We start from the raw sequence: 23407 nt of genomic DNA, 5'->3' as shown, positions 1-23407 counted from the left end.
ATGTTCTAATCAGAGAGATGAATACTCTGGCTGGGTGTTCTAATCAGAGAGATTAATACTCTGGCTGGGTGTTCTAATCAGAGCGATTAATACTCTGGCTGGGGGTTCTAATCAGAGAGATTAATACTCTGGCTGGGTGTTCTAATCAGAGAGATTAATACTCTGGCTGGGTGTTCTAATCAGAGAGATTAATACTCTGGCTGGGTGTTCTAATCAGAGAGATGAATACTCGTCTGTAAACTCCTCCGTAAACTCCTCCGTAATCTCCTCTGTAAATCTCCTCTGTAAATCTCCTCTGTAAATCTCCTCTGTAAACTCCTCCGTAAACTTCTCTGTAAACTCCTCTGTAAACTCCTCCGTAAACTCCTCCGTAATCTCCTCTGTAATCTCCGCTGTAAATCTCCTCCGTAAACTCCTCCGTAATCTCCTCTGTAATCTCCTCTGTAATCTCCTCTGTAAATCTCCTCTGTAAATCTCCCCTGTAAATCTCCTCTGTAAACTCCTCTGTAAATCTCCTCTGTAAACTCCTCTGTAATCTCCTCTGTAAACTCCTCTGTAATCTCCTGTGTAATCTCCTCTGTAATCTCCTCTGTAAATCTCCTCTGTAAACTCCTCTGTAATCTCCTCTGTAAACTCCTCTGTAAACTCCTCTGTAAATCTCCTCTGTAATCTCCTCTGTAAACTTCTCTGTAAACTCCTCTGTAAACTCCTCTGTAATCTCCTCTGTAAACTCCTCTGTAAACTCCTCTGTAAACTAATCTGTAATCTCCTCTGTAAACTCCTCTGTAAACTCCTCTGTAAACTCCTCTGTAATTGAGGAATTCTTTCTTGGAAGTGTTTTCAACTGTAGTCCCTGCAGTTTTAAGAGCAATGCAACGACTGTTGACTTACTTGATTGAATGTGTCTGCAGCTTTTTCCCTGCAGCTTTTCAGTCCTACTTTTTAGTGCTCTGAATGATGACACGATGTACCACAGAAACATAGTAGTCTCAACACCGATGTCCAAAAGGAAAAACCTACAGCCGTTACCTCTCAGGCATCAGCCATTCTAACAGATACTAATAGATTGAGTATTTACTGTGTGTCTGTTATCCAGGTATCTGGAGTTGGAGAGCAGTGGGCAGCGTAATGAGATCTGTCTCCACTACCGTACCAGGGACCAGCGGCAACACACTGAGGTGTTCCCCTACTCCCTGGCAGACGACCACTGGCACAAGCTGTCTGTGGCCTTCAGTGTCTCCCACGTGGTGCTGCACGTCGACTGTAACAGGTGAGTGTGGGCACTGGAGGGGGAGAGGGAGCGAGAGTTTAATGTTAATGTTTACTGTTCATTTTTATTGTTTATTTCACTTTTGTTTATTATTTACACTACCGTTCAAAAGTTTGGGGTCACTTAGAAATGTCCTTGTTTTTGAAAGAAAAGCTTTTTTTTTTCCATTAAAATAACATCAAATTGATCAGAAATACAATGTACACATTGTAGTTGTTGTAAATGACTATTGTAGCTGGAAACAGCTGATTTTTTATGGAATATCTACATAGGTGTACAGAGGCCCATCATCAGCAACCATCACTCCTGTGTTCTAATGGCCCGTTGTGTTAGCTAATCCAAGTTTATCATTTTAAAAGGCTAATTGATCATTAGAAAACCCTTTTCCATTTGTGCTGATTAAAGAAGCAATAAAATATAAAACCGGCCTTCTTTAGACTAGTTGAGTATCTGGAGCATGAGCATTTGTGGGTTCGATTAAAGGCTCAAAATGTCTAGAAACAAAGAACTTTCTTCTGAAACTAGTCAGTCTATTCTTGTTCTGAGAAATGAAGGCTATTCCATGCGAGTATTTGCCAAGAAACTGAAGATCTCATACAACACTGTGTATTACTCCCTTCACAGAGCAGCGCAAACTGGCTCTAACCAGAATAGAAAGAGGAGTGGGAGGCCTCGGTGCACAACTGAGCAAGAGGACAAGTACATTAGAGTGTCTAGTTTGAGAAACAGACGTCTCACAAGTCCTCAACTGGCAGCTTCATTAAATAGTACCCGCAAAACACCAGTCTCAACGTCAACAGTGAAGAGGCGACTCCAGGATGCTGGCCTTCTAGGCAGAGTTACAAAGAAAAACCCATATCTCAGATTGGAAAAGATTAAGATGGGGAAAAGAACACAGACACTGGACAGAGGAACTCTGCCTAGAAGGCCAGCATCCTGGAGTCGCCTCTTCACTGTTGACGTTGAGACTGATGTTCTCAAACTAGACACTCTAATGTACTTGTCAATTTGCCTTTTAAAATGATAAACTTGGATTAGCTAACACAATGTGCCATTGGAACACAGGAGTGATGGTTTCTGATGATTGGCCTCTGTACACCTATGTAGATATTCCATTCAAAATCAGCCATTTCCAGCTACAATAGTCCTTTACAACATTAACAATGTCTACACTATATTTCTGATCAATTTGATGTTATTTTAATGGACAAAAAATTAGCTTTTCTTTCAAAAACAAGGACGTTTCTAAGTGACCCCAAACTTTTGAACGGTAGTGTACTTCACTTGCTTTGGCAATGTTAACATATGTTTCCCATGCCAATAAAGCACTTGAATTGAGAGATACAGAGAGAGCAGTAAGGGTTGTTGTGAATGGAGGGAGAGAGAATACCTTTAGGGTACCAGTGCTTTACGCTTCGAACACAGCGACAGCGTCATTGCGTGTTGGTACACCACAAAGACATTCATTTCCAGTGAAACGCTGCGTTTGCCTTGCAGCACAGTGTTGCAGAGGCAGTTGCAGTGTGTTCTGTGTGGTGCATATGTTGGATTTACCGAATGTGGAGGGACTGTATGTGTAGACGGCTTGACAGAAATGGTAGCAGAAGGTGAATGTTGAACTTTTGTTGCACACATATCCTGATGATGCTGCGTATTATTTTGCACAATGACGCTGTTGGTGTGTTCGAAGCGTTAGGGATGCCAATAGTGAGCGGATGTTGTACCAACCCAGCACTATAACACCTGAGTCAGCTAATAAACCAATCATCCAGGTCCTGATGATCTGGTGGAGCAGGTGTTATTGTGGAAGGCTGAACGTGAGCAGGGCTGGGAGTGAAGAACTACGGCCCTGGGTAGTACTGCTGTTGTGTCTCCTAAAGCTGAGCAGGAAACATTTATCCTAATGGAATGTAAAATACAAACATTGTGTCATCTATTTGAATGAGTAATCGTTAATTATGTTCTGTGTGTAAACAGTATTCTATCCTCCAGTATGTTCTGTGTATAAACAGTATTCTATCCTCCAGTGTGTTCTGTGTATAAACAGTATTCTATCCTCCAGTATGTTCTGTGTATAAACAGTATTCTATCCTCCAGTATGTTCTGTGTATAAACAGTATTCTATCCTCCAGTATGTTTTGTGTATAAACAGTATTCTATCCTCCAGTATGTTCTGTGTATAAACAGTATTCTATCCTCCAGTATGTTCCGTGTATAAACAGTATTCAGTTCTCCATTATGTTCTGCGTATAAACAGTATTCTATCCTCCAGTATGTTCTGTGTATAAACAGTATGCTCTCCTGCAGTATGTTCTGTGTATAAACAGTATTCTATCCTCCAGTATATTCTGTGTATAAACAGTATGCTCTCCTGCAGTATGTTCTGTGTATAAACAGTATTCTATCCTCTAGTATATTCTGTGTATAAACAGTATGCTCTCCTGCAGTATGTTCTGTGTATAAACAGTATAGTATCGCCTTGTATTCCTCTTGTCCTCTAGGATCTATGAGAGGGTGATAGAGAATCCGTCTATGGACATTCCCTCTGACACCACCGTCTGGCTCGGACAGAGGAACCAGGCCCATGGATACTTCAAGGTATGTGTCAAGGTTGGCTCAAGGAAGCAGGAGAGGCAGAGTCAAGCGCAGGAGACAGAAAATCCGTGAACACACTTTTAATGAGTATCCACAAAGTCCAAACATGGTAGGGCAGGGCGCATAACAAAGAAATGCTCAAAAACCCCAGCTTAAACACTAAGCAGGGACGCAACCCACAAAACCCTCTGCGGCAAACAAAAAACACAGGCAGAGAGAAAACACTCGTTCCTCAAACTACCACAGTCCTGACATAGAACAATCACACACAAAACACAAACCTACCTAGCAAAACACAAACCTACCCCCCCCCCCCCACACTAACAACTAAAACAGGTGCGTGCCTAACCTAGACCTAACCAACAGAAAGTGAAACAGAGGATTGATGGCAGCTAGTAGGCGGGCGACGACGACCGCCGAGCGCCGCCTGGGCGAGGAGGGGCGCCACCATCCGTCGGTGTCGTGATAGTATGTTGAAGGGAATAATATTTTCCTGAAAATCTACCAAGTTTCAATACGATAAAAATGTATCCAGAGAGTTCTGGGAAATACCGCAAAAATTGGAAGTGCCCATTTGAAGAGTTAAAAACCAAGATACGGTCACTATGCCAGGGTTCTCCCCAAATAAGATTGACGCTGCGCCACATTGCCGGCTTGGCTGCGCCACTATGTAAAGATTTCAAAGCAAGTTAAACAGATGTTCAGTAATGATAGAGTTGCCAATGACGTTGTTGTGAATTGTGAAACAGGCCATTCATAAATTCCGAGCATTATCATGTTCCTCATTTAATTCAGCGCATTTCAGCAGTAGGCATAGGCTATCTCAACACAGAGTGCGCTCACGATGCACAGAGCGCACCACGAGTAGGCTATAGCGTTGTCAAATAATAAAACCTTTGGCAGTCAAACAAAAGTCAAATTACCAAAGTTGCTAAGCTTGCTAGATAACCTCCAACGAATGACAGAATATATCCTGTTTGTCAAAATTGAGTTGATGATTATGTTTTGTCGACAGGGGGAGGGCACCCCCAGCACCCCTACTTCCCGCGGCTATGCCCCAGGCTTGTCTCAAGCAGTGCGATGGCTCTGTCCCAATCAAAACTGTGCTGAAATTAATCTATGTGACCACGCACAACCATTGCTTTAAATTAGTATAACGGTTGGATATGATTTGGGGAGTTTCAATACAAGCAAAAATTTGATACATGCCTTCAATTGCATTAGCCGACTTTATTACAATATTTTTCCACATTCAGTTGATTATCACTAAAGTGAGTTTTCCTCTCTGCGCTTTTTCTAGGCCTAATGACCGTTTCCTCGTCTCCTCACGCTGCCGCCCGCCTCCGCTGCGTTGTTCTCAACACCAGTTTATATCAATATAGCTTGCTGTTTTCTAGAAATCTGTCTCATTTAATTTCTGTGATGATGGACCAAGCCTGGGCTCGGGCTTCAACTCACTGGGCTTGGGTCAGACCGGGATCTTATTTTCAGTTCTGATGAGAACTCTAAACTGCATTCAGGTCTTGCTTGCAGTCCGGCAGTGTCCATTATGCGTGTGCTTTGCTTAGAATTTATGGTAACTTTGTGTGAAGTTAATACGCTAGGCTAAAGGCTTCCATGACAACCTGTTTGGATAATGTTGTGTATTTTGTGGAATGGCAGTAGTGCCACATTGGGGGAAGATATTATAATTTCCCGGGTCTTGTCATTTTAAAGAAATGGGAAAATGTGAAGAGTGGTCCCGGGATAGTCCCAGGATCCAGGTTACCGGTGTTAATCTCTAGTATGGTATGATATGTATTTGTTGGTCATACTAGACAGACTGCTATGTTAAACAGCCAAGCACATTCAGAGTGTGAGTGTGAGTGTGTAAATTGACATGCCTGAGCTTAAACCTCACATTATCAAGGCTCAGGAGAAGACCCAGATGCAGACAATTTCGAAGTAACAAAAGTTTATTACAAAAACAGGGGGGCAGGCAAATGACAGGTCAAGGGCAGGTAGAGGTCAGTAGTCCAGAGCAGAGTCCAAAAGGTACCAAACGGCAGGCAGGCTCAGTGTCAAGGCAGGCAGAGGTAAGTAATCCAGGGTGGTGTGCCAAGGTGCAGAACGGCAGGCAGACTCAGGGCAGGCAGAATGGTCAAAAACCAGGAAAGCTGGCAACAGACAACGAACTGGCAACAGACAAACAGAACACAGGTATAAATACACTGGGGATAATGGAGAAGATGGACGACACCTGGAGGGGGGTGGAGACAAGCACAAAGACAGGTGAAACAGATCAGGCTGAGACAGTATTCCCCCCCCCCCCCCCCCCCCCCCCGGGCGCATACCTGGTTGACCGGGGTGCCGGCGTTGGAACTCAGCGATGAGGCATGGATCCAGGATGTCCGGGGGGACACAGCACCTCTCCTCCGGGCCATAACCCTCCCAGTCAACCAGGTACTGGAATCCCCTGCCCCACGGTCGAACCTTCAGGAGGCGCCTCACCATGTATGCTGATTGGCCGTTGATGAGACAGGGAAGAGGGGTAGGCCTAGGAAAAGTGGGATGTATACAGAGGGTACGGGGCAACCTCCGAGCCCACTCGAAGACGTCCCGGGGCAGGCTGCGCTGACTACAGGCAATGGGCTTGGCAGAACGGGCTCCAGCCCATGATGGCACCAGCAGTACAGCCAATAAGGGGAGTGTGTCACTGGAGCCAAGAGAATCCCAATACCACGGGAACCTGAGGAGACTTAATTTGCATGAATTGGATAGACTCGCTGTGGTTCCCTGACACTCATAGGTTGATGGGAGTGATATTGTGGGTGACCCGGCCTGTAGAGTGCCCATCCAGCGCTCTAACATCCATGGGAACGGAGAGGGGCTGAGTAGGGATCCCCAGCTCAGATGCCAGGGTAGGGTCCATAAAACTCTCATCAACCCCAGAGTTGATGAGTACCCGGAAAGATTTTGACTGGTTCCCCCACAGCAGGATGGCATGGAAAGGGGTGCGAGTAAGGGGAGAGGAAAGGTTATCCGTATGGCCCACCAGAGTACTCGCCCCTACTGTTGAGCCTGGTCTTTTAGTGGACAGGAGGACATGAAATTACCAGTAGTCCCGCAATACAGGCAACTATTCATGTGAAGCCGGTGTAGACGTTTGGCTGGGGACAGCCTAGCTCTGCCTAGTTGCATCGGCTGAGGAAGAGGTGATTTGGCAGACTTCGGAGACTCTCGTGGGGAACTCGGGTAGCCTCGGGTCCTCTCAACAATGGAGAGGTCGTGGACTTCCGGGATGCCTCGGAGGCGAGGTGGAATCCTTTGGCGGACGAGTGGAATCGGACCTCCTCTCCTTCCTATGTCCCCATAGCCTCCCATCGATCCGGATGGTAAAGGCAATGAGTGAGTCGAGATCCGTCGGTAGTTCCCTGGCTGCTAGTTTGTCCTTAACCTCCTCCGATAGTCCTTGCAGGAATGTATCGAAAAGCGATTCTGGGTTCCAGGCACTCTCAGCTGCCAACGTGTGGAAATCCACCGCATAGCCTGCCACACTGTGGAAGTCTTGTCAAAGCTGGAGTAACTTCCGGGCAGCCTCTCTCCCAGACAATGGAGAATCAAAAACCTTCTTCTCCTCCGCCACGAACTTCTCCAGACTGAAGCGCATGGTCGACTGTTGTTCCCATATGGCCGTAGCCCAGGCAAGAGCCCTCCCAGACATCAGCGTGATGAGGTATGCTATCTTTGACTGGTCCAACGGGAAGGAGGAGGCCTGCAGCTTGATGATGAGAGAACACTGCACGAGTAATGCCTGACAGGTTCTCGACTCTCCAGTGAAGCGTTCTGGGGGAGGTAAGCGGGGCTTTCGGGAAACCGGGGTGGCCGGGGAGGCCACACTGCTTACTGAGGGGCTGGAACGTTACCGTTGTGGCAGGCTGCCTGACAGACAACCCGCGGAATTGCTCCAGCAAAGTGTCCAACATGCAGTCAAGGAGTTTGGCCAAGGTCTGGAACCCTTCCATAAGACTACAAAGCAACTCCTGGTTCCTTCCAATAGTGGCTCCTTTGGAGGAGACGGCGTTGCGGAGCTGGTCCGAGTCAGCTGGGTCCGTCATGGCCAGTTCGTACTGTCAAGGCTCAGCAGAAGACCCAGATGCAGACAGTTTCGAAGTAACACAACTATTACAAAAACAGGGGAGCAGGCAAACGAGAGGTCAAGGGCAGGCAGGGGTCAGTAGTCCAGAGCAGAATCTGAAAGGTACAGAACGGCAGGCACGCTCAGGGCAGAGGTCAGTAATCCAGGGTGGTGTGACAAGGTACAGAACAGCAGGCAGGCTCAGGGCAGGCAGAATGGTCAAAAACCGGGAAAATAGGAACTAGAGACAGACAGGAGCACGGGGGAAAACGCTGGTAGGCTTGACAAAACAAAACAAACTGGCAACAGACAAACAGAGAATACAGGTATAAATTCACTGGGGATAATGAGGAAGATTGGCGACACCTGAAGGGGGGTGGAGACAAGCACAAAGACAGGTGAAACAGATCAGGGTGTGACACACAAAGCCTTTCATCTCATCAGTTTTGGAACAGTGGATCCGTCATCTCCAAAACACACAGCTGGTTCTGTACCACTGTCTCATCAGCTTCTAAGGTTTCTAACTGTCAGGTTCTGTACCTCTGTCTCATCAGCTTCTAAGGTTTCTAACTGTCAGGTTCTGTACCTCTGTCTCATCAGCTTCTAAGGTTTCTAACTGTCAGGTAGCTGGTTCTGTACCTCTGTCTCATCAGCCTCTAGTGATTCCATCTGTCAGGTAGCTGGTTCTATACCTCTGTCTCATCAGCTTCTAGTGATTCCATCTGTCAGGTAGCTGGTTCTGTACCTCTGTCTCATCAGCTTCTATTGATTCCATCTGTCAGGTAGCTGGTTCTGTACCTCTGTCTCATCAGCTTCTATTGATTCCATCTGTCAGGTAACTGGTTCTGTACCTCTGTCTCATCAGCTTCTAGTGATTCCATCTATCAGGTAGCTGGTTCTGTACCTCTGTCTCATCAGCTTCTATTGATTCCATCTGTCAGGTAGCTGGTTCTGTACCTCTGTCTCATCAGCTTCTAGTGATTCCATCTGTCAGGTAGCTGGTTCTGTACCTCTGTCTCATCAGCTTCTAGTGATTCCATCTGTCAGGTAGCTGGTTCTGTACCTCTGTCTCATCAGCTTCTAGTGATTCCAACTTTCAGCTAACGTCACACACTCATGAAGCTCAGCTAGGCTAACTCATCCTGCATAGATATGATCTGAGGTCAACCTCTCCCACTCTCTCTCTCTCTCTCTCTCTCTCTCTCTCTCTCTCTCCTCCCTTTCTCTCTCTGTCATTCTGTCTCAACTTCTCTCAATTCAATTCCAGGGGCTTTATTGCCATGGGAAACATGTTAACATTGCCAAAGCAAGTGAGGTAGATAATATACAAAAGTGAAATAAACAATAAAAATTAACAGTAAACATTACACATACAGAAGTTTCAAAATAATAAAGACATTACAAATGTCATATTATGTATATATACAGTGTTGTAACGATGTGCAAATGGTTAAAGTACACAAGGGAAAATAAATAAGCATAAATATGGGTTGTATTTACAATGGTGTTTGTTCTTCACTGGTTGCCCTTTTCTTGTGGCAACAGGTCACAAATCTTGCTGCTGTGATGGCACACTGTGGAATTTCACCCAGTAGATATGGGAGTTTATCAAAATTGGGTTTGTTTTCGAATTCTTTGTGGATCTGTGTAATCTGAGGGAAATATGTGTCTCTAATATGGTCATACATTTGGCAGGAGGTTCGGAAGTGCAGCTCAGTTTCCACCTCATTTTGTGAGCAGTGGGCACATAGCCTGTCTTCTCTTGAGAGCCAGGTCTGCCTATGGCGGCCTTTCTCAATAGCAAGGCTATGCTCACTGAGTCTGTACATAGTCAAAGCTTTCCTTAAGTTTGGGTCAGTCACAGTGGTCAGGTATTCTGTCACTGTGTACTCTCTTTTTAGGGCCAAATAGCATTCTAGTTTGCTCTGTTTTTTTTGTTAATTCTTTCTAATGTGTCAACTAATTATCTTTTTGTTTTCTCATGATTTGGTTGGGTCTAATTGTGCTGCTGTCCTGGGGCTCTGTGGGGTCTGTTTGTGTTTGTGAATAGAGCCCCAGGACCAGCTTGCTTAGGGGACTCTTCTCCAGGTTCATCTCTCTGTAGGTGATGGCTTTGTTATGGAAGGTTTGGGAATCGCTTCCTTTTAGGTGGTTGTAGAATTTAACAGCTCTTTTCTGGATTTTGATAATTAGCGGGTATCGGCCTAATTCTGCTCTGCATGCATTATTTGGTGTTCTACGTTGTACACGGAGGATATTTTTGCAGAACTCTGTATGCAGAGTCTCAATTTGGTGTTTGTGAATTCTTGGTTGGTGAACGGACCCCAGACCTCACAACCATAAAGGGCAATGGGTTCTATGACTGATTCAAGTATTTTTAGCCAGATCCTAAATGTTATGTTGAATTTTATGTTCCTTTTAATGGCATATAATGCCCTTCTTGCCTTGTCTCTCTATCGTTCACAGCTTTGTGGAAGTTACCTGTGGCGTGGATGTTTAGGCCACATGTATAGTTTTTTGTGTGTTCTAGGGCAACGGTGTCTAGATGGAATTTGTATTTGTGGTCCTGGCGACTGGACCTTTTTTGGAACACCATTATTTTGGTCTGAGATTTACTGTCAGGGCCCAGGTCTGGCAGAATCTGTGCAGAATATCTAGGTGCTGCTGTAGGCCCTCCTTGGTTGGTGACAGAAGCACCAGATCATCAGCAAACAGTAGACATTTGACTTCAGAGTCTAGTAGGGTGAGGCCGGGTGCTGCAGACATTTCTAGTGCCCGCGCCAATTCGTTGATATATATCTCTCTCTCTCTCTCTCTGTTATTCTGTCTCAACCCCTCTCTCGCTCTCCTCCCTTTCTCTCTCTGTTATTCTGTCTCAACCTCTCTCTCTCCTCCCTTTCTCTCTCTGTTATTCCGTCTCAAACTCTCTCCCCTTATATAACCCTTTCTCTCCCTCTCTCCCCTTCTCCCTTTCTCTCCCTCTCTCCCCTTCTCCCTTTCTCTCCCTCCTCCCGTCTCTTACTGTCTCTACAGGGTATAATGCAGGATGTTCAGCTGGTCGTCATGCCTCAAGGCTACATCTCCCAGTGTCCAGACCTCAACCGCAGTAAGACAACAGTTACATTTAGTACCTATTAAAGTCTGGGAACTCTGAAGTTAACATGCTGACATGTACATTATTTTACAGCCACTATAAAAGTCTGGAAACTCTGCATCTAAAATGAGATGCCCACAAAAGGCAACATCAGCTACACATGCATTTACAGTATAGCTCTAATATGCTTGCCAGTACAGTTACATGGACATTGACAATGGAACTATCATGCCAACATTACATTACCATGACTTACCTGTGTTTCAGCTTGTCCCACCTGCAATGACTTCCATGGGCTGGTACAGAAGATCATGGAGCTGCAGGATGTCTTAGCCAAGACCTCCAGCAAGGTACTATAGCATAAGACAATGGGTGCCTCAATCGTCAACCGTGGTTTCCTCTCCTTGTCTTCTTTCCTTCATCTGCATTGATCTGAAGGGGAGAGGAAGCCACTTGTAGACGATTGAGATTCACCCTCTGTTGTGTCTCTCTGGTCGAAATGCTAGCTTTTCTTACAACTCCTACTTTGTGTAATGTACAGTAGTGTAGAGTAATGGTGTAGCTGTGGACAGCTGCTCAGCCGTGTACACCACCGCCGGATGTTCTGTCAGTGTACAAGGCATAAGTGTATGAATCATTCACACAGACGGTAAGTGAGGGAACATCCATTTACTGTTCTTTACTGCAGCACATGGAGCGTCTCTGTCACCATGCGGTTTACTGGGCTCTGGTTCCCTTGTCCTGCAACACTGGGTTGTTGAATAAATATTTAGTTAAAAAGCAGACCGTAACAACGGGCTATTGACCCCCAAAAATGTGTGTACGCACATACTGTAGGCTGACACACACACACACACTAACTCTGTATCTTTGTTTTGGTGTGTGTGCAGCTGTCGCGTGCGGAGGAGCAGATGCAGGGTCTGGATGGTTGTTACTGTGAGAGGAGCTGCAGTATGAATGGAGTGCTGTACAGGGAGGATGAGGGATGGACAGACGGATGCAGGAACTGTTCCTGCTATGTAAGATTGTTTTCAGATATTTAAAAAAAATTTTTTTATTATTTTAATTTTTACCTTTATTTAACTAGGCAAGTCAGTTAATAAGAACAAATTATTATTTACAATGACGGCCTATTATAACATACTATAACAGCTTATTTTTTATTTTATTTTTTATTTTTATAGTTTATAACAGGCTATAACAGGCTATAACCTAGGGCTCTCTACTACCTGTTATATAGGGCTTAAAGGGACAGTTCATTTTATAATCACTGTGGTTTAAAGGGACAGCTCACACTATAGTCAGTGTAAGCTTAAATGGACAGTTCAATCTATAATCACTGTGGGTTTAAAGGTGACAGTTCAATCTATAACCCCTGTGGGCTTAACGGGACAGTTCAATCTATAATCACTGTGGTTTAAAGGGACAGTTCAATCTATAATCACTGTGGTTTAAAGGGACAGTTCACACTATAGTCAGTGTAAGCTTAAAAAGACAGTTCAATCTATAATCACTGTGGTTTAAAGGGACAGCTCACACTATAGTCAGTGTAAGCTTAAAAAGACAGTCCAATCTATAATCACTGTGGGTTTAAAGGGACAGTTCACTCTATAATCACTGTGGGTTTAAAGGTGACAGTCCAATCTATAATCACTGTGGACTTAAAGGGATAGTTCACTTCACGATCACAGTTATCCGGGACTTAAAGGGACGGCACTGAATGGAAAACCATAACCTGTGTCTGAAAAATCAACTCTAGGTGATTCTCCTGATCCCAGAGATCAAGACATAGGGTGCGTTCCTAAATTTAGTTCATACTAAAACATAAACTCAGCAAAAAAATAAACGTCCTCTCATTGTCAACTGCGTTTATTTTCAGCAATCTTAACATGTGTAAATATTTGTATGAACTTAACAAAATTCAACAACTGAGACATAAACTGAACAAGTTCCATAGACATGTGACTAACAGAAATGGAATCATGTGGAAATCAAAAGTAACAGTCAGTATCTGGTGTGGCCACCAGCTGCATTAAGTACTGCAGTGCATCTCCTCCTCATGGACTGCACCAGATGTGCCAGTTCTTGCTGTGAGATGTTACCCCACTCTTCCATCAAGGCACCTGCAAGTTCCTGAACATTTCTGGGGGGAATGGCCCTAGCCCTCACCCTCCGATCCAACAGGTCCCAAACGTGCTCAATGGATTGAGATCCGGGCTCTTCGCTGGCCATGGCAGAACACTGACATTCCTGTCTTGCAGGAAATCACACACAGAATGAGCAGTATGACTGGTGGCATTGTCATGCTGGAGGGTCATGTCAGGATGAGCCTGCAGGAAGGGTACCACATGAGGGAGGAGGATGTCTTCCCTGTAATGCACAGCGTTGAGATTGCCTGCAATGATAACAAGCTCAGTCCGAAGATGCTGTGACACACCGCCCCAGACCATGATGGACCCTCCACCTCCAAATCGATCCCGCTCCAGAGTACAGGCCTCGGTGTAACGGTCATTCCTTCTATGATAAAAGCAAATCCGACCATCACCCCTGGTGAGACAAAACCGTGACTCGTCAGAGAAGAGCACTTTTTGCCAGTCCTGTCTGGTCCAGTGATGGTGGGTTTGTGCCCATAGGCGACGTTGTTGCCGGTGATGTCTGGTGAGGACCTGCCTTACAACAGGCCTACAAGCCCTCTGTCCAGCCTCTCTCAGGCTATTGCGGACAGTCTGAGCACTGATGGAGGGATTGTGCGTTCCTGGTGTAACTCGGGCAGTTGTTGTTGCCATCCTGTACCTGTCCCGCAGGTGTGATGTTCGGATGTACCCATCCTGTGCAGGTGTTACACGTGGTCTGCCACTGCGAGGACGATCAGCTTTCCGTCCTGTCTCCCTGTAGCACTGTCTTAGGCGTCTCACAGTACGGACATTGCAATGTATTGCCCGGGCCACATCTGCAGTCCTCATGCCTCCTTGCAGCATCCCTAAGGCACGTTCATGCAGATGAGCAGGGACCCTGGGCATCTTTCTTTTGGTGTTTTTCAGAGGTAGTAGAAAGGCCTCTTTAGTGTCCTAAGTTTTCATAACTGTGACCTTAATTGCCTACCGTCTGTAAGCTGTTAGTGTCGTAACGACAGGTGCATGTTCATTAATTGTTTATGGTTCATTGAACAAGCATGGGAAACTGTGTTTAAACCCTTTACAATGAAGAACTGTGAAGTTATTTGGATTTTTATGAATTATCTTTGAAAGACAGGGTCCTGAAAAAGGGACGTTTCTTTTCTTGCTGAGTTTAGATCGTCATTGTCATGCGCGTCGTAAGGATTGGACCAAGGCGCAGCGGGTAAAGTGCTCATCTTCTTAATTTATTTAAAGATAACACTTAAACAAAACGAAGAAACAGTTCCGTAAGGCAACACAGGCTATACAGGAAAACAACCACCCACAACCACAAGTGAAACAAACACAACTAAATATGGCCTTCAATTAGAGACAACGACAAACAGCTTCCTCTAATTGGAGGTCATTGCCAAAACCCAACATAGAAATAGAAAAATAGATATAAACATAGAAATAGATAACATAGAACCTAAACCCCGAAACACACAAAACAAACACCCCCTGCCACATCCTGACCAAACTACAATGACAAATAACCCCTTTTACTGGTCAGGACGTGACAGTCATACTAATGACATCTGTTTTGTCTCATTCCTTTAGAATGGTACAGTCCAGGTTGGAGATCATAGATCTTCATATTATTAACGTCTGTTTTGTGTCATTCCTTTAGAATGGTACAGTCCAGTGTGAGACCATCTCCTGCCCCCCTCCCCAGTGTCCCCCTGACTCCGCCCCTGCCTATGTACCAGGCACGTGCTGCAAAGAGTGTCAGCGTGAGTAACAACAGCTATCCTTCTCATGCCATGTTCTTCTCACATCTGCACAACACAGTCCTCTCCTGTTCCTTCTCTAACACTTTCTCTCTACAGAACTTCTCTGTCTCTCTCTCTCCTCTCTACACCACTTCTCTGTCTCTCTCTCCTCTCTACACCACCTCTCTGTCTCTCTCCTCTCTATACCACTTCTCTGTCTCTCTCTCCTCTCTACACCACCTCTCTGTCTCTCTCCTCTCTACACCACCTCTCTGTCTCTCTCCTCTCTCGCCCTCTCTCTCTCTCCTCTCTACACCACTTCTCTGTCTCTCTCTCCTCTCTTCATAACGAACAGCTCACACGACCATGCTGCCCCTGAAATCTTATATTCTTTTCTTAATTTCTCTCAATTCAATTCAAGGGGCTTTAGCAAGTGAGGTAGATAATAAACAAAAGTGAAATAAACAATAAAAATGAACGGTAAACATTCCACTCACAGAAGTTCCAAAATAATCTCGCTCTCTTTGTCTCTCTCTCTTTGTCTCTCTCTCTCGTCCTCTCACTTTCTCTCTCACACTCTCTCTCTCTTTGAATCTCTCTCTTTGTCTCTCTCTCTCGTCCTCTCTCTTGCCCTCTCTCTTTCTCTCTCACACTCTCTCTCGCCCTCTCTCTCTCTCTCGCCCTCTCTCTCTCTCCATTCTGTTCCCTCCTTCTCTATCTCTCTCTCTGTCATTCCTCCCCATCCCTCAGCCCACAGTGTGAAGCACACAATCATAAAGACTTGTCTTAATAACTGACCACATCTCCGCGTTGCTAGGATACTCCCGCCACGTACACAGCACTCAATGCCTTCACATATACATCAATAATTCAAGGCCAGTCTTCAAAGCCTGCTGCTATCTGGAGCCAGTGTTAATATGAAACCCATTTAAGTAATGACTTAAGCTGTGTGTAACACGCTACTTACTGTACCTTGCTCCCAATGTTAAAAGGGACTAGGAATAACTAAAAACTCTGTGTGTGTGTGCACGTGTGCGTTTGTGTGTGTGTCCATAGCTGTGTGTCTGTTCAGAGGAAGGGTGTATGTGGAAGGGGACTTGAAGAGTGTGAGGGATTCATCTGGAAACTGTTTACTGTTTGAGTGTCAGGTAAGTCCAATACACTCCACATGTCTACACACTCTTAGCTTGCAATGACTACAGAACACACCTGCACTCAACACACCATGAGAATCCCTATAGAGACAACACACCATGAGAATCCCTATAGAGACAACACACCATGAGAATCCCTATAGAGACAACACACCATGAGAATCCCTATAGAGACAACACACCATGAGAATCCCTATAGAGACAACACACCATGAGAATCCCTATAGAGACAACACACCATGATAATCCCTATAGAGACAACACACCATGATAATCCCTATAGAGACAACACACCATGATAATCCCTATAGAGACAACACACCATGATAATCACTATAGAGACAACACACCATTAGAAACCCTATAGAGACAATACACCATGATAATCCCTATAGAGACAACACACCATTAGAATCCCTATAGAGACAACACACCATGATAATCCCTATAGAGACAACACACCATGATAATCCCTATAGAGACAACACACCATGAGAATCCCTATAGAGACAACACACCATGAGAATCCCTATAGAGACAACACACCATGGTAATCCCTATAGAGGCAACACACTCACTCTGATCCAGCCTGGTCTGGGCGCGTTTCATGTTGAAATACATATCATCCATATTATTATCTGGTGGTGGATGGCCTCATGTAACAACATGTTACTGGCCAGTGTTTTTACAGCTAACGCTGGTTTGCCTGAGGCTAATGCCGTGCAGTTGTTTATACACATGCATATACACACACTCACTCTGATCCAGCCTGGTCTGGGCGCGTTTCATGTTGAAATACATATCATCCATATTATTATCTGGTGGTGGATGGCCTCATGTACTAATGCATCAGATCAGCCTTTACACACGTCTCACAGAACAGCTTGACTATGGACACGTCTCACAGAACAGCTTGAATATAGACACGTCTCACAGAACAGCTTTACTATAGACACGTCTCACAGAACAGCTTGACTATGGACACGTCTCACAGGACAGCTTGACTATAGACACGTCTCACAGAACAGCTTGAATATAGACACGTCTCACAGAACAGCTTGACTATAGACACGTCTCACAGAACAGCTTGACTATAGACACGTCTCACAGAACAGCTTGACTATAGACACGTCTCACAGAACAGCTTGACTATAGACACGTCTCACAGAACAGCTTGACTATAGACACGTCTCACAGAACAGCTTGACTATAGACACGTCTCACAGAACAGCTTGACTATAGACACATCTCACAGAACAGCTTCACTATAGACACGTCTCACAGAACAGCTTGACTATAGACACGTCTCACAGAACAGCTTGAATATAGACACGTCTCACAGAACAGCTTGACTATAGACACATCTCACAGAACAGCTTGACTATAGACACGTCTCACAGAACAGCTTGACTATAGACACGTCTCACAGAACAGCTTGACTATAGACACGTCTCACAGAACAGCTTGTCTATAGACACGTCTCACAGAACAGCTTGACTATAGACACGTCTCACAGAACAGCTTGACTATAGACACGTCTCACAGAACAGCTTGACTATAGACACGTCTCACAGAACAGCTTGACTATAGACACGTCTCACAGAACAGCTTGACTATAGACACGTCTCACAGAACAGCTTGAATATAGACACGTCTCACAGAACAGCTTGAATATAGACACGTCTCACAGAACAGCTTGAATATAGACACGTCTCACAGAACAGCTTGACTATAGACATGTTGAAGAGCAGAAAACCCCAGAGATGTATTTATTTTATGAAACTAAAGCTTTCATGGCTGTCAAATAGATAGATAAACCAAATAAATATAATATATATTTGGATATATTATCATCTAATATTATGATCTATTGTTGTTTGAAGTGGGATGTCCATGTCTAAAGCAGAGAAGATGGATTATGACAGAGATGTTACTGTAATGGTTTTACAGGAGCACAGTATGCAGAGGGTGGAGAACGCTCCCTGTCCTGAACTGACCTGCCCCGAGTCTGAACACATCACCCTTACAGACCGCTGCTGCAAGGTCTGCAGAGGTAGGTCTGGAACACACACACACACACGTATGCATGCACACACACACGCACGCATGCACGCACACACACGCACACACACACACACACGCACACACACACACACACAGATTCTTGGAGTGATAGTGAGGTAGTGTTGATGCTCTGTGTAATAGATAAGGGAGAGTGGATATTAGAAGTCGGTTCGCTCCCTCCATCTCCTTAGATGATGTATGTCTCCTGCTTGGCTGGTAATGAGGCCTCTCTCTCACGGTGGATCCTGGGCTGTGTCCCAAATGCGCTACTTTTAGCGCACTACTTTTGACCTCAGCCGTATGTGCCCTGGTCAAAGTAGTGCGCTATAAAGGGAATAGGTGATTTGGAACGCCCTCATGATATTACCCACATACACACTAGACGTGGTCAGCACACAGCCATGCATCTCTGTGACAGCAACACATACTGTTCTATTCCAGTTCCACCAGGCCTTAACAACATGTTACTGGCCAGTGTTTTTACAGCTAACGCCGGTTTGCCTGAGGCTAATGCCGTGCAGTTGTTTGTACACATGCATATACACACAGTCTCATTCAAATGCACACATGTGCACATACACTCTAACATATTCAGTTGGCCTTGCTGTTAGGATTTTTGTTGTCCTTGATGTCTTTGTTGTTTTTTGCATTGTTGATTTCTGTTTTCCTTTGTCTTTCTCTTTTTTCTCTTTTGTTCATTTTGTTGGTTGTTGGTGCACGGGGGGGGGTCTTGTGGGTGGGGAGCTCTTGGGGAACTGTAGGGGGGGGTCTCAGATGGTTAAGGGGCAGCTCTTGGGGAACTGTAGGGGGGGATCTCAGATGGTTAAGGGGCAGCTCTTGGGGAACTGTGGGGGGATCTCAGATGGTTAAGGGGCAGCTCTTGGGGAACTGTAGGGGGGATCTCAGATGGTTAAGGGGCAGCTCTTGGGGAACTGTGGGGGGGTCTCAGATGGTTAAGGGGCAGCTCTTGGGGAACTGTAGGGGGGGGGTCTCAGATGGTTAAGGGGCAGCTCTTGGGGAACTGTAGGGGGGGGTCTCAGATGGTTAAGGGGCAGCTCTTGGGGAACTGTGGGGGGGATCTCAAATGGTTAAGGGGCAGCTCTTGGGGAACTGTGGGGGGATCTTGGAGGGCTGGCGGTTGGGAGTTTGGGCCGGTGCCTGATGGTGCCTGATGGTGCCTGATGGATCGTTGGTTCAGGTTCCCGGTTTCTGATCTGTCAACGTCCCCTTGAGCAGGGCGTTGACCCTGGTTGCTTCTGTCTGTCACTCTGGATGGGAGTCTGTTAGATGACTAATGGGATGTAGTTGTTTACCTGCTTCATTGCAAGTATATTGTATGTTTTAAACATTCAATAAAAACATTTAATAAATAAAAACTAAAAACAACATGTTACTGTTCTCTGATAAAGCCTTGTTTCCTCCTGAACCGTGGTCCTGCAGAGTGAACCGTGGTTTCAGCCATATATACCTGTTGTTCTGTCTATCTAGTTATTTGTCTATGGCCAGGGGCGAGACAGGGACCGTTTGAGGAAAGAAAGCACACCTTGTCTAGTGTAACACACACTCTCACACACACACACACACACACACACACACACACACACACACACACACACACACACACACACACACACACACACACACAGGTGTAAGACAACCCAGTAAGAGTGATTTATCAGCTGTAGAATGACCAGACAGTCTTTGTCTCTCTCTCCCCCCCCTCTCTCTCTCAGGTTATCATTTCTGTGTGGAGGGCCACAGTCCCAGCTGTGTGGAGAACTCAGAGTGTGTGAATCTGGAGGCTGGGTCCTGCTGCAGCTGTAAAGATGGCTACCGCGCCCTGAGGGATGACAGCGCGTACTGTGGAGGTGCAGTACTCTTACTACAACAATGGCATCACTAAGCCAACACTCATTTAAGTCATCTTCATCGCCTCAGTCCATTCTATCTACTAATCCTTGTGATCTTTGGCTCTCTTCTCTGTTGTGGCCTGGCTTTGCTGGTTGTGCACCTTGTGGTCTTGGGCTCTCTTCTCTGTTGTGGCCTGGCTTTGCTGGTTGTGCACCTTGTGGTCTTGGGCTCTCTTCTCTGTTGTGGCCTGGCTTTGCTGGTTGTGCACCTTGTGGTCTTGGGCTCTCTTCTCTGTTGTGGCCCAGCTTTGCTGGTTGTGCACCTTGTGGTCTTGGGCTCTCTTCTCTGTTGTGGCCTGGCTTTGCTGGTTGTGCACCTTGTGGTCTTGGGCTCGCTTCTCTGTTGTGGCCCAGCTTTGCTGGTTGTGCAAAACTCCAATACCTAATTTAGAAGGGGTCTTTCGAGGAGCTTGGACTTCATTGTTGTTAATGTTTATCTTAGTTTGGGATTACAATCATATACTGTAGGGCTGTGTAAGTAGGTACAGGGATGACTACGATACCAAGCAGTGGTGTCTACTTTAAGCAGGAGAAATTTAGAGGGCTTATAATTAAGCTCTTCTCATTCTATATTTCTTTCCATATATTAATGATCTCTAGGAAACATTTCATTACTACGACCCCTGACCCCTCCACTCATCAGACCATCCTCACAGCCATAAATGACCTGTACTACCTCTACGACCCCTGACCCCTCCACTCATCAGACCAGCCTCACAGCCATAAATGACCTGTACTACCTCTACGACCCCTGACCCCTCCACTCATCAGACCAGCCTCACAGCCATAAATGACCTGTACTACCTCTACGACCCCTGACCCATCCACTCATCAGACCAGCCTCACAGCCATAAATGACCTGTACTACCTCTACGACCCCTGACCCATCCACTCATCAGACCAGCCTCACAGCCATAAATGACCTGTATTACCTCTACGACCCCTGACCCCTCCACTCATCAGACCAGCCTCACAGCCTTAGGCCCCGGTCCATCATAAAAATACCCATGGTACATGCCAGGTTAATTTGCCACAGCTGGCAGTCTCTCCGGTTGTTCATACTGCAAGCCTTACTACCTTATTCCCCATCATACTCCAACCATGGGGTGGTAAAAATACTCCACGGTACAATGCAGAGCCCAGGTCTATTTAGCATGCCAGTCGCAGACAGACAGTCTCCCACCGACCAACCAACTGCTGCTAATGAGAACAGTTGGTCCGGTGATTAGTCAGTGTCTGAGTGTGTGTGCATAATTAAAGATGCTATCATCCCCCCTGTCATTAATTACCAGTGTGTCTAACCTTCTTGCTCTATGGTCCTGCCAGGTTTGTCTCTGTGGCCACTGTGGGTTATGGACTGTGACCTTGTCTAGGGAAGGAGGGAGGGAGGTTTGGCATAAGTCACCACTGGACTCTTGTCTTTTGATGTTGCTCTTTCTTTCTGTCTCTGTTTTGGTCTCTCTCTCTCTGTCTCTCTCTCTCTCTCTCTCTCTCTCTCTTTCTCTCTCTCTCTCTCTCTAAGGTTCTCTAATGACTATATTCTAATATGTTCTATTGCTTTCTGGGAAACATCTATTTAATTTTCTGTTAGGGAGAATACTTGGAAAACCAAAATACTTGACTTTCGACAAGGCGCTGTAAAAGTGTTGGCATGGCAGCTTAAATGTTTTCTGGGTGATTGCATCCCGGGAGTTTTGTTTTCCTATTCTGCCTGATCAAAATAGCACAACTAGGAACAAGAACACGCTCTCTCCTTGATGGCATCATGACTCATTTAAATGGCGAATGTCGCAGTTGATTGGTTTGAGTTGCGTGTTCTGAGCTCTAATTGGTTTAGCCCTGTGAGCGGGTGGGGACTGGGGATGTCATTCTGAACAGATAAGGGCGTTAAGGCTTCATAGACTGCTGGGAATACAGATGAAGTCACTTCTTAAATGTTTTATTAAAAGCAGTGGAATAGGACCCTCAGGGAGATGGAGAGAGAGTTTGAAAGACTGTGTGAGAGGGAAAGAAAGGCAGAGAGAGAGAGAGAGAGGGAGATGAAGAAAGACAGAGAGAGAGAGTGTTTATTGGTGTGTTAAGGAGCACCATCAGACAGGCCAAGTGTTCGGAGCAATAAGCCAAGCATGTAAAACCCAGAGAGAGCCTTTAGGTGGCTTCAGCCCCAGAGAAAGCCTTTCAGAGGTTTGGGTCTTGTCTGTCTACCTGAATGTATGTGGTCAATGCCTGCAGATAGAGTATAGAGTAGGTCATGTTGGCTTGCCTTGTTGACTTCATCTGTTAACTCAAGGAGTGACATAGTCCTGCCAGGTTCGATCATTCACTCGTGTCTTTCTACATGTCTTCTCCTCTGTTTCAATAAGTGGTACACATGATGAATAGACAGGTATTAACAATACCAATGTACTTACTGTACTTCTGCCAAGATGACATTTCCCTCACAGCTTATAGGGGCGGCAGGTAGCCTAGTGGTTATAGTGTTGGGCCAGTAACCGAAAGGTTGCTGGATCGACTCCCTGAGCTGACAAGGTTAAAATCGGATGATTTGCCCCTGAACAAGGCAGTTAACCCACTGTTCCTCGATTGGCTGTTTCTGTAAATAAGAATTTGTTATTAACTGACTTGTCTTTGTTGTGACAGCAGTCCTAGCCATCTGTCCAAGCATGAGCACGCCACAGAACAGGCCACAGGAGTTTCCTATACAACAATGAGTCAGCACACAATGGTCCTGCTGTAACATATCCTCTTTTAGCTCTCTCACAGTCAAACCAACACCACAGGACCGTTGATGACTATTGTCATACCAGTCAAACCAACACCACAGGACCGTTGGTGACTATAGTCATACCAGTCAAACCAACACCACAGGACCGTTGGTGGCTATAGTCATAACAGTCAAACCAACACCACAGGACCGTTGGTAACTATAGTCATACCAGTCAAACCAACACCACAGGACCGTTGGTGGCTATAGTCATACAGTACCAGTCAAACCAATACCACAGGACCGTTGGTGGCTATAGTCATACCAGTCAAACCAACACCACAGGACCTTTGGTGGCCATAGTCATACAGTACCAGTCAAACCAATACCAAAGGACCGTTGGTGGCTATGGTCATACCAGTTAAACCAACACTACAGGACCGTTGGTGGCTATAGTCATACAGTACCAGTCAAACCAATACCACAGGACCGTTGGTGGCTATAGTCATACCAGTCAAACCAACACCACAGGACCTTTGGTGGCCATAGTCATACAGTACCAGTCAAACCAATACCACAGGACCTTTGGTGGCCATAGTCATACAGTACCAGTCAAACCAATACCAGAGGA

General features: G+C 45.6%; 1 protein-coding gene across 1 annotated transcript in view; it reads left to right on the top strand.

The window, feature by feature from the left end:
* Positions 1–23407, top strand: part of LOC115188385 (protein NEL) — an 88170-nt gene that overhangs the window by 24272 nt on the left and 40491 nt on the right. The window contains exons 4-12 of the mRNA XM_029747189.1: positions 1097–1270; positions 3772–3868; positions 11016–11088; positions 11344–11426; positions 11967–12095; positions 14863–14965; positions 16001–16092; positions 18049–18151; positions 19896–20030. Of these exons, the coding sequence (XP_029603049.1) occupies positions 1097–1270; positions 3772–3868; positions 11016–11088; positions 11344–11426; positions 11967–12095; positions 14863–14965; positions 16001–16092; positions 18049–18151; positions 19896–20030 (989 nt within the window). The remainder of the gene's footprint in view (positions 1–1096; positions 1271–3771; positions 3869–11015; positions 11089–11343; positions 11427–11966; positions 12096–14862; positions 14966–16000; positions 16093–18048; positions 18152–19895; positions 20031–23407) is intronic.

The sequence above is a fragment of the Salmo trutta genome, unplaced genomic scaffold, assembly GCF_901001165.1.
Source record: "Salmo trutta unplaced genomic scaffold, fSalTru1.1, whole genome shotgun sequence".
Lineage (NCBI taxonomy): Eukaryota > Metazoa > Chordata > Actinopteri > Salmoniformes > Salmonidae > Salmo > Salmo trutta.
Note: the sequence above shows the minus strand (reverse complement) of the source record. Positions and strands in the feature narration are given on the sequence as shown.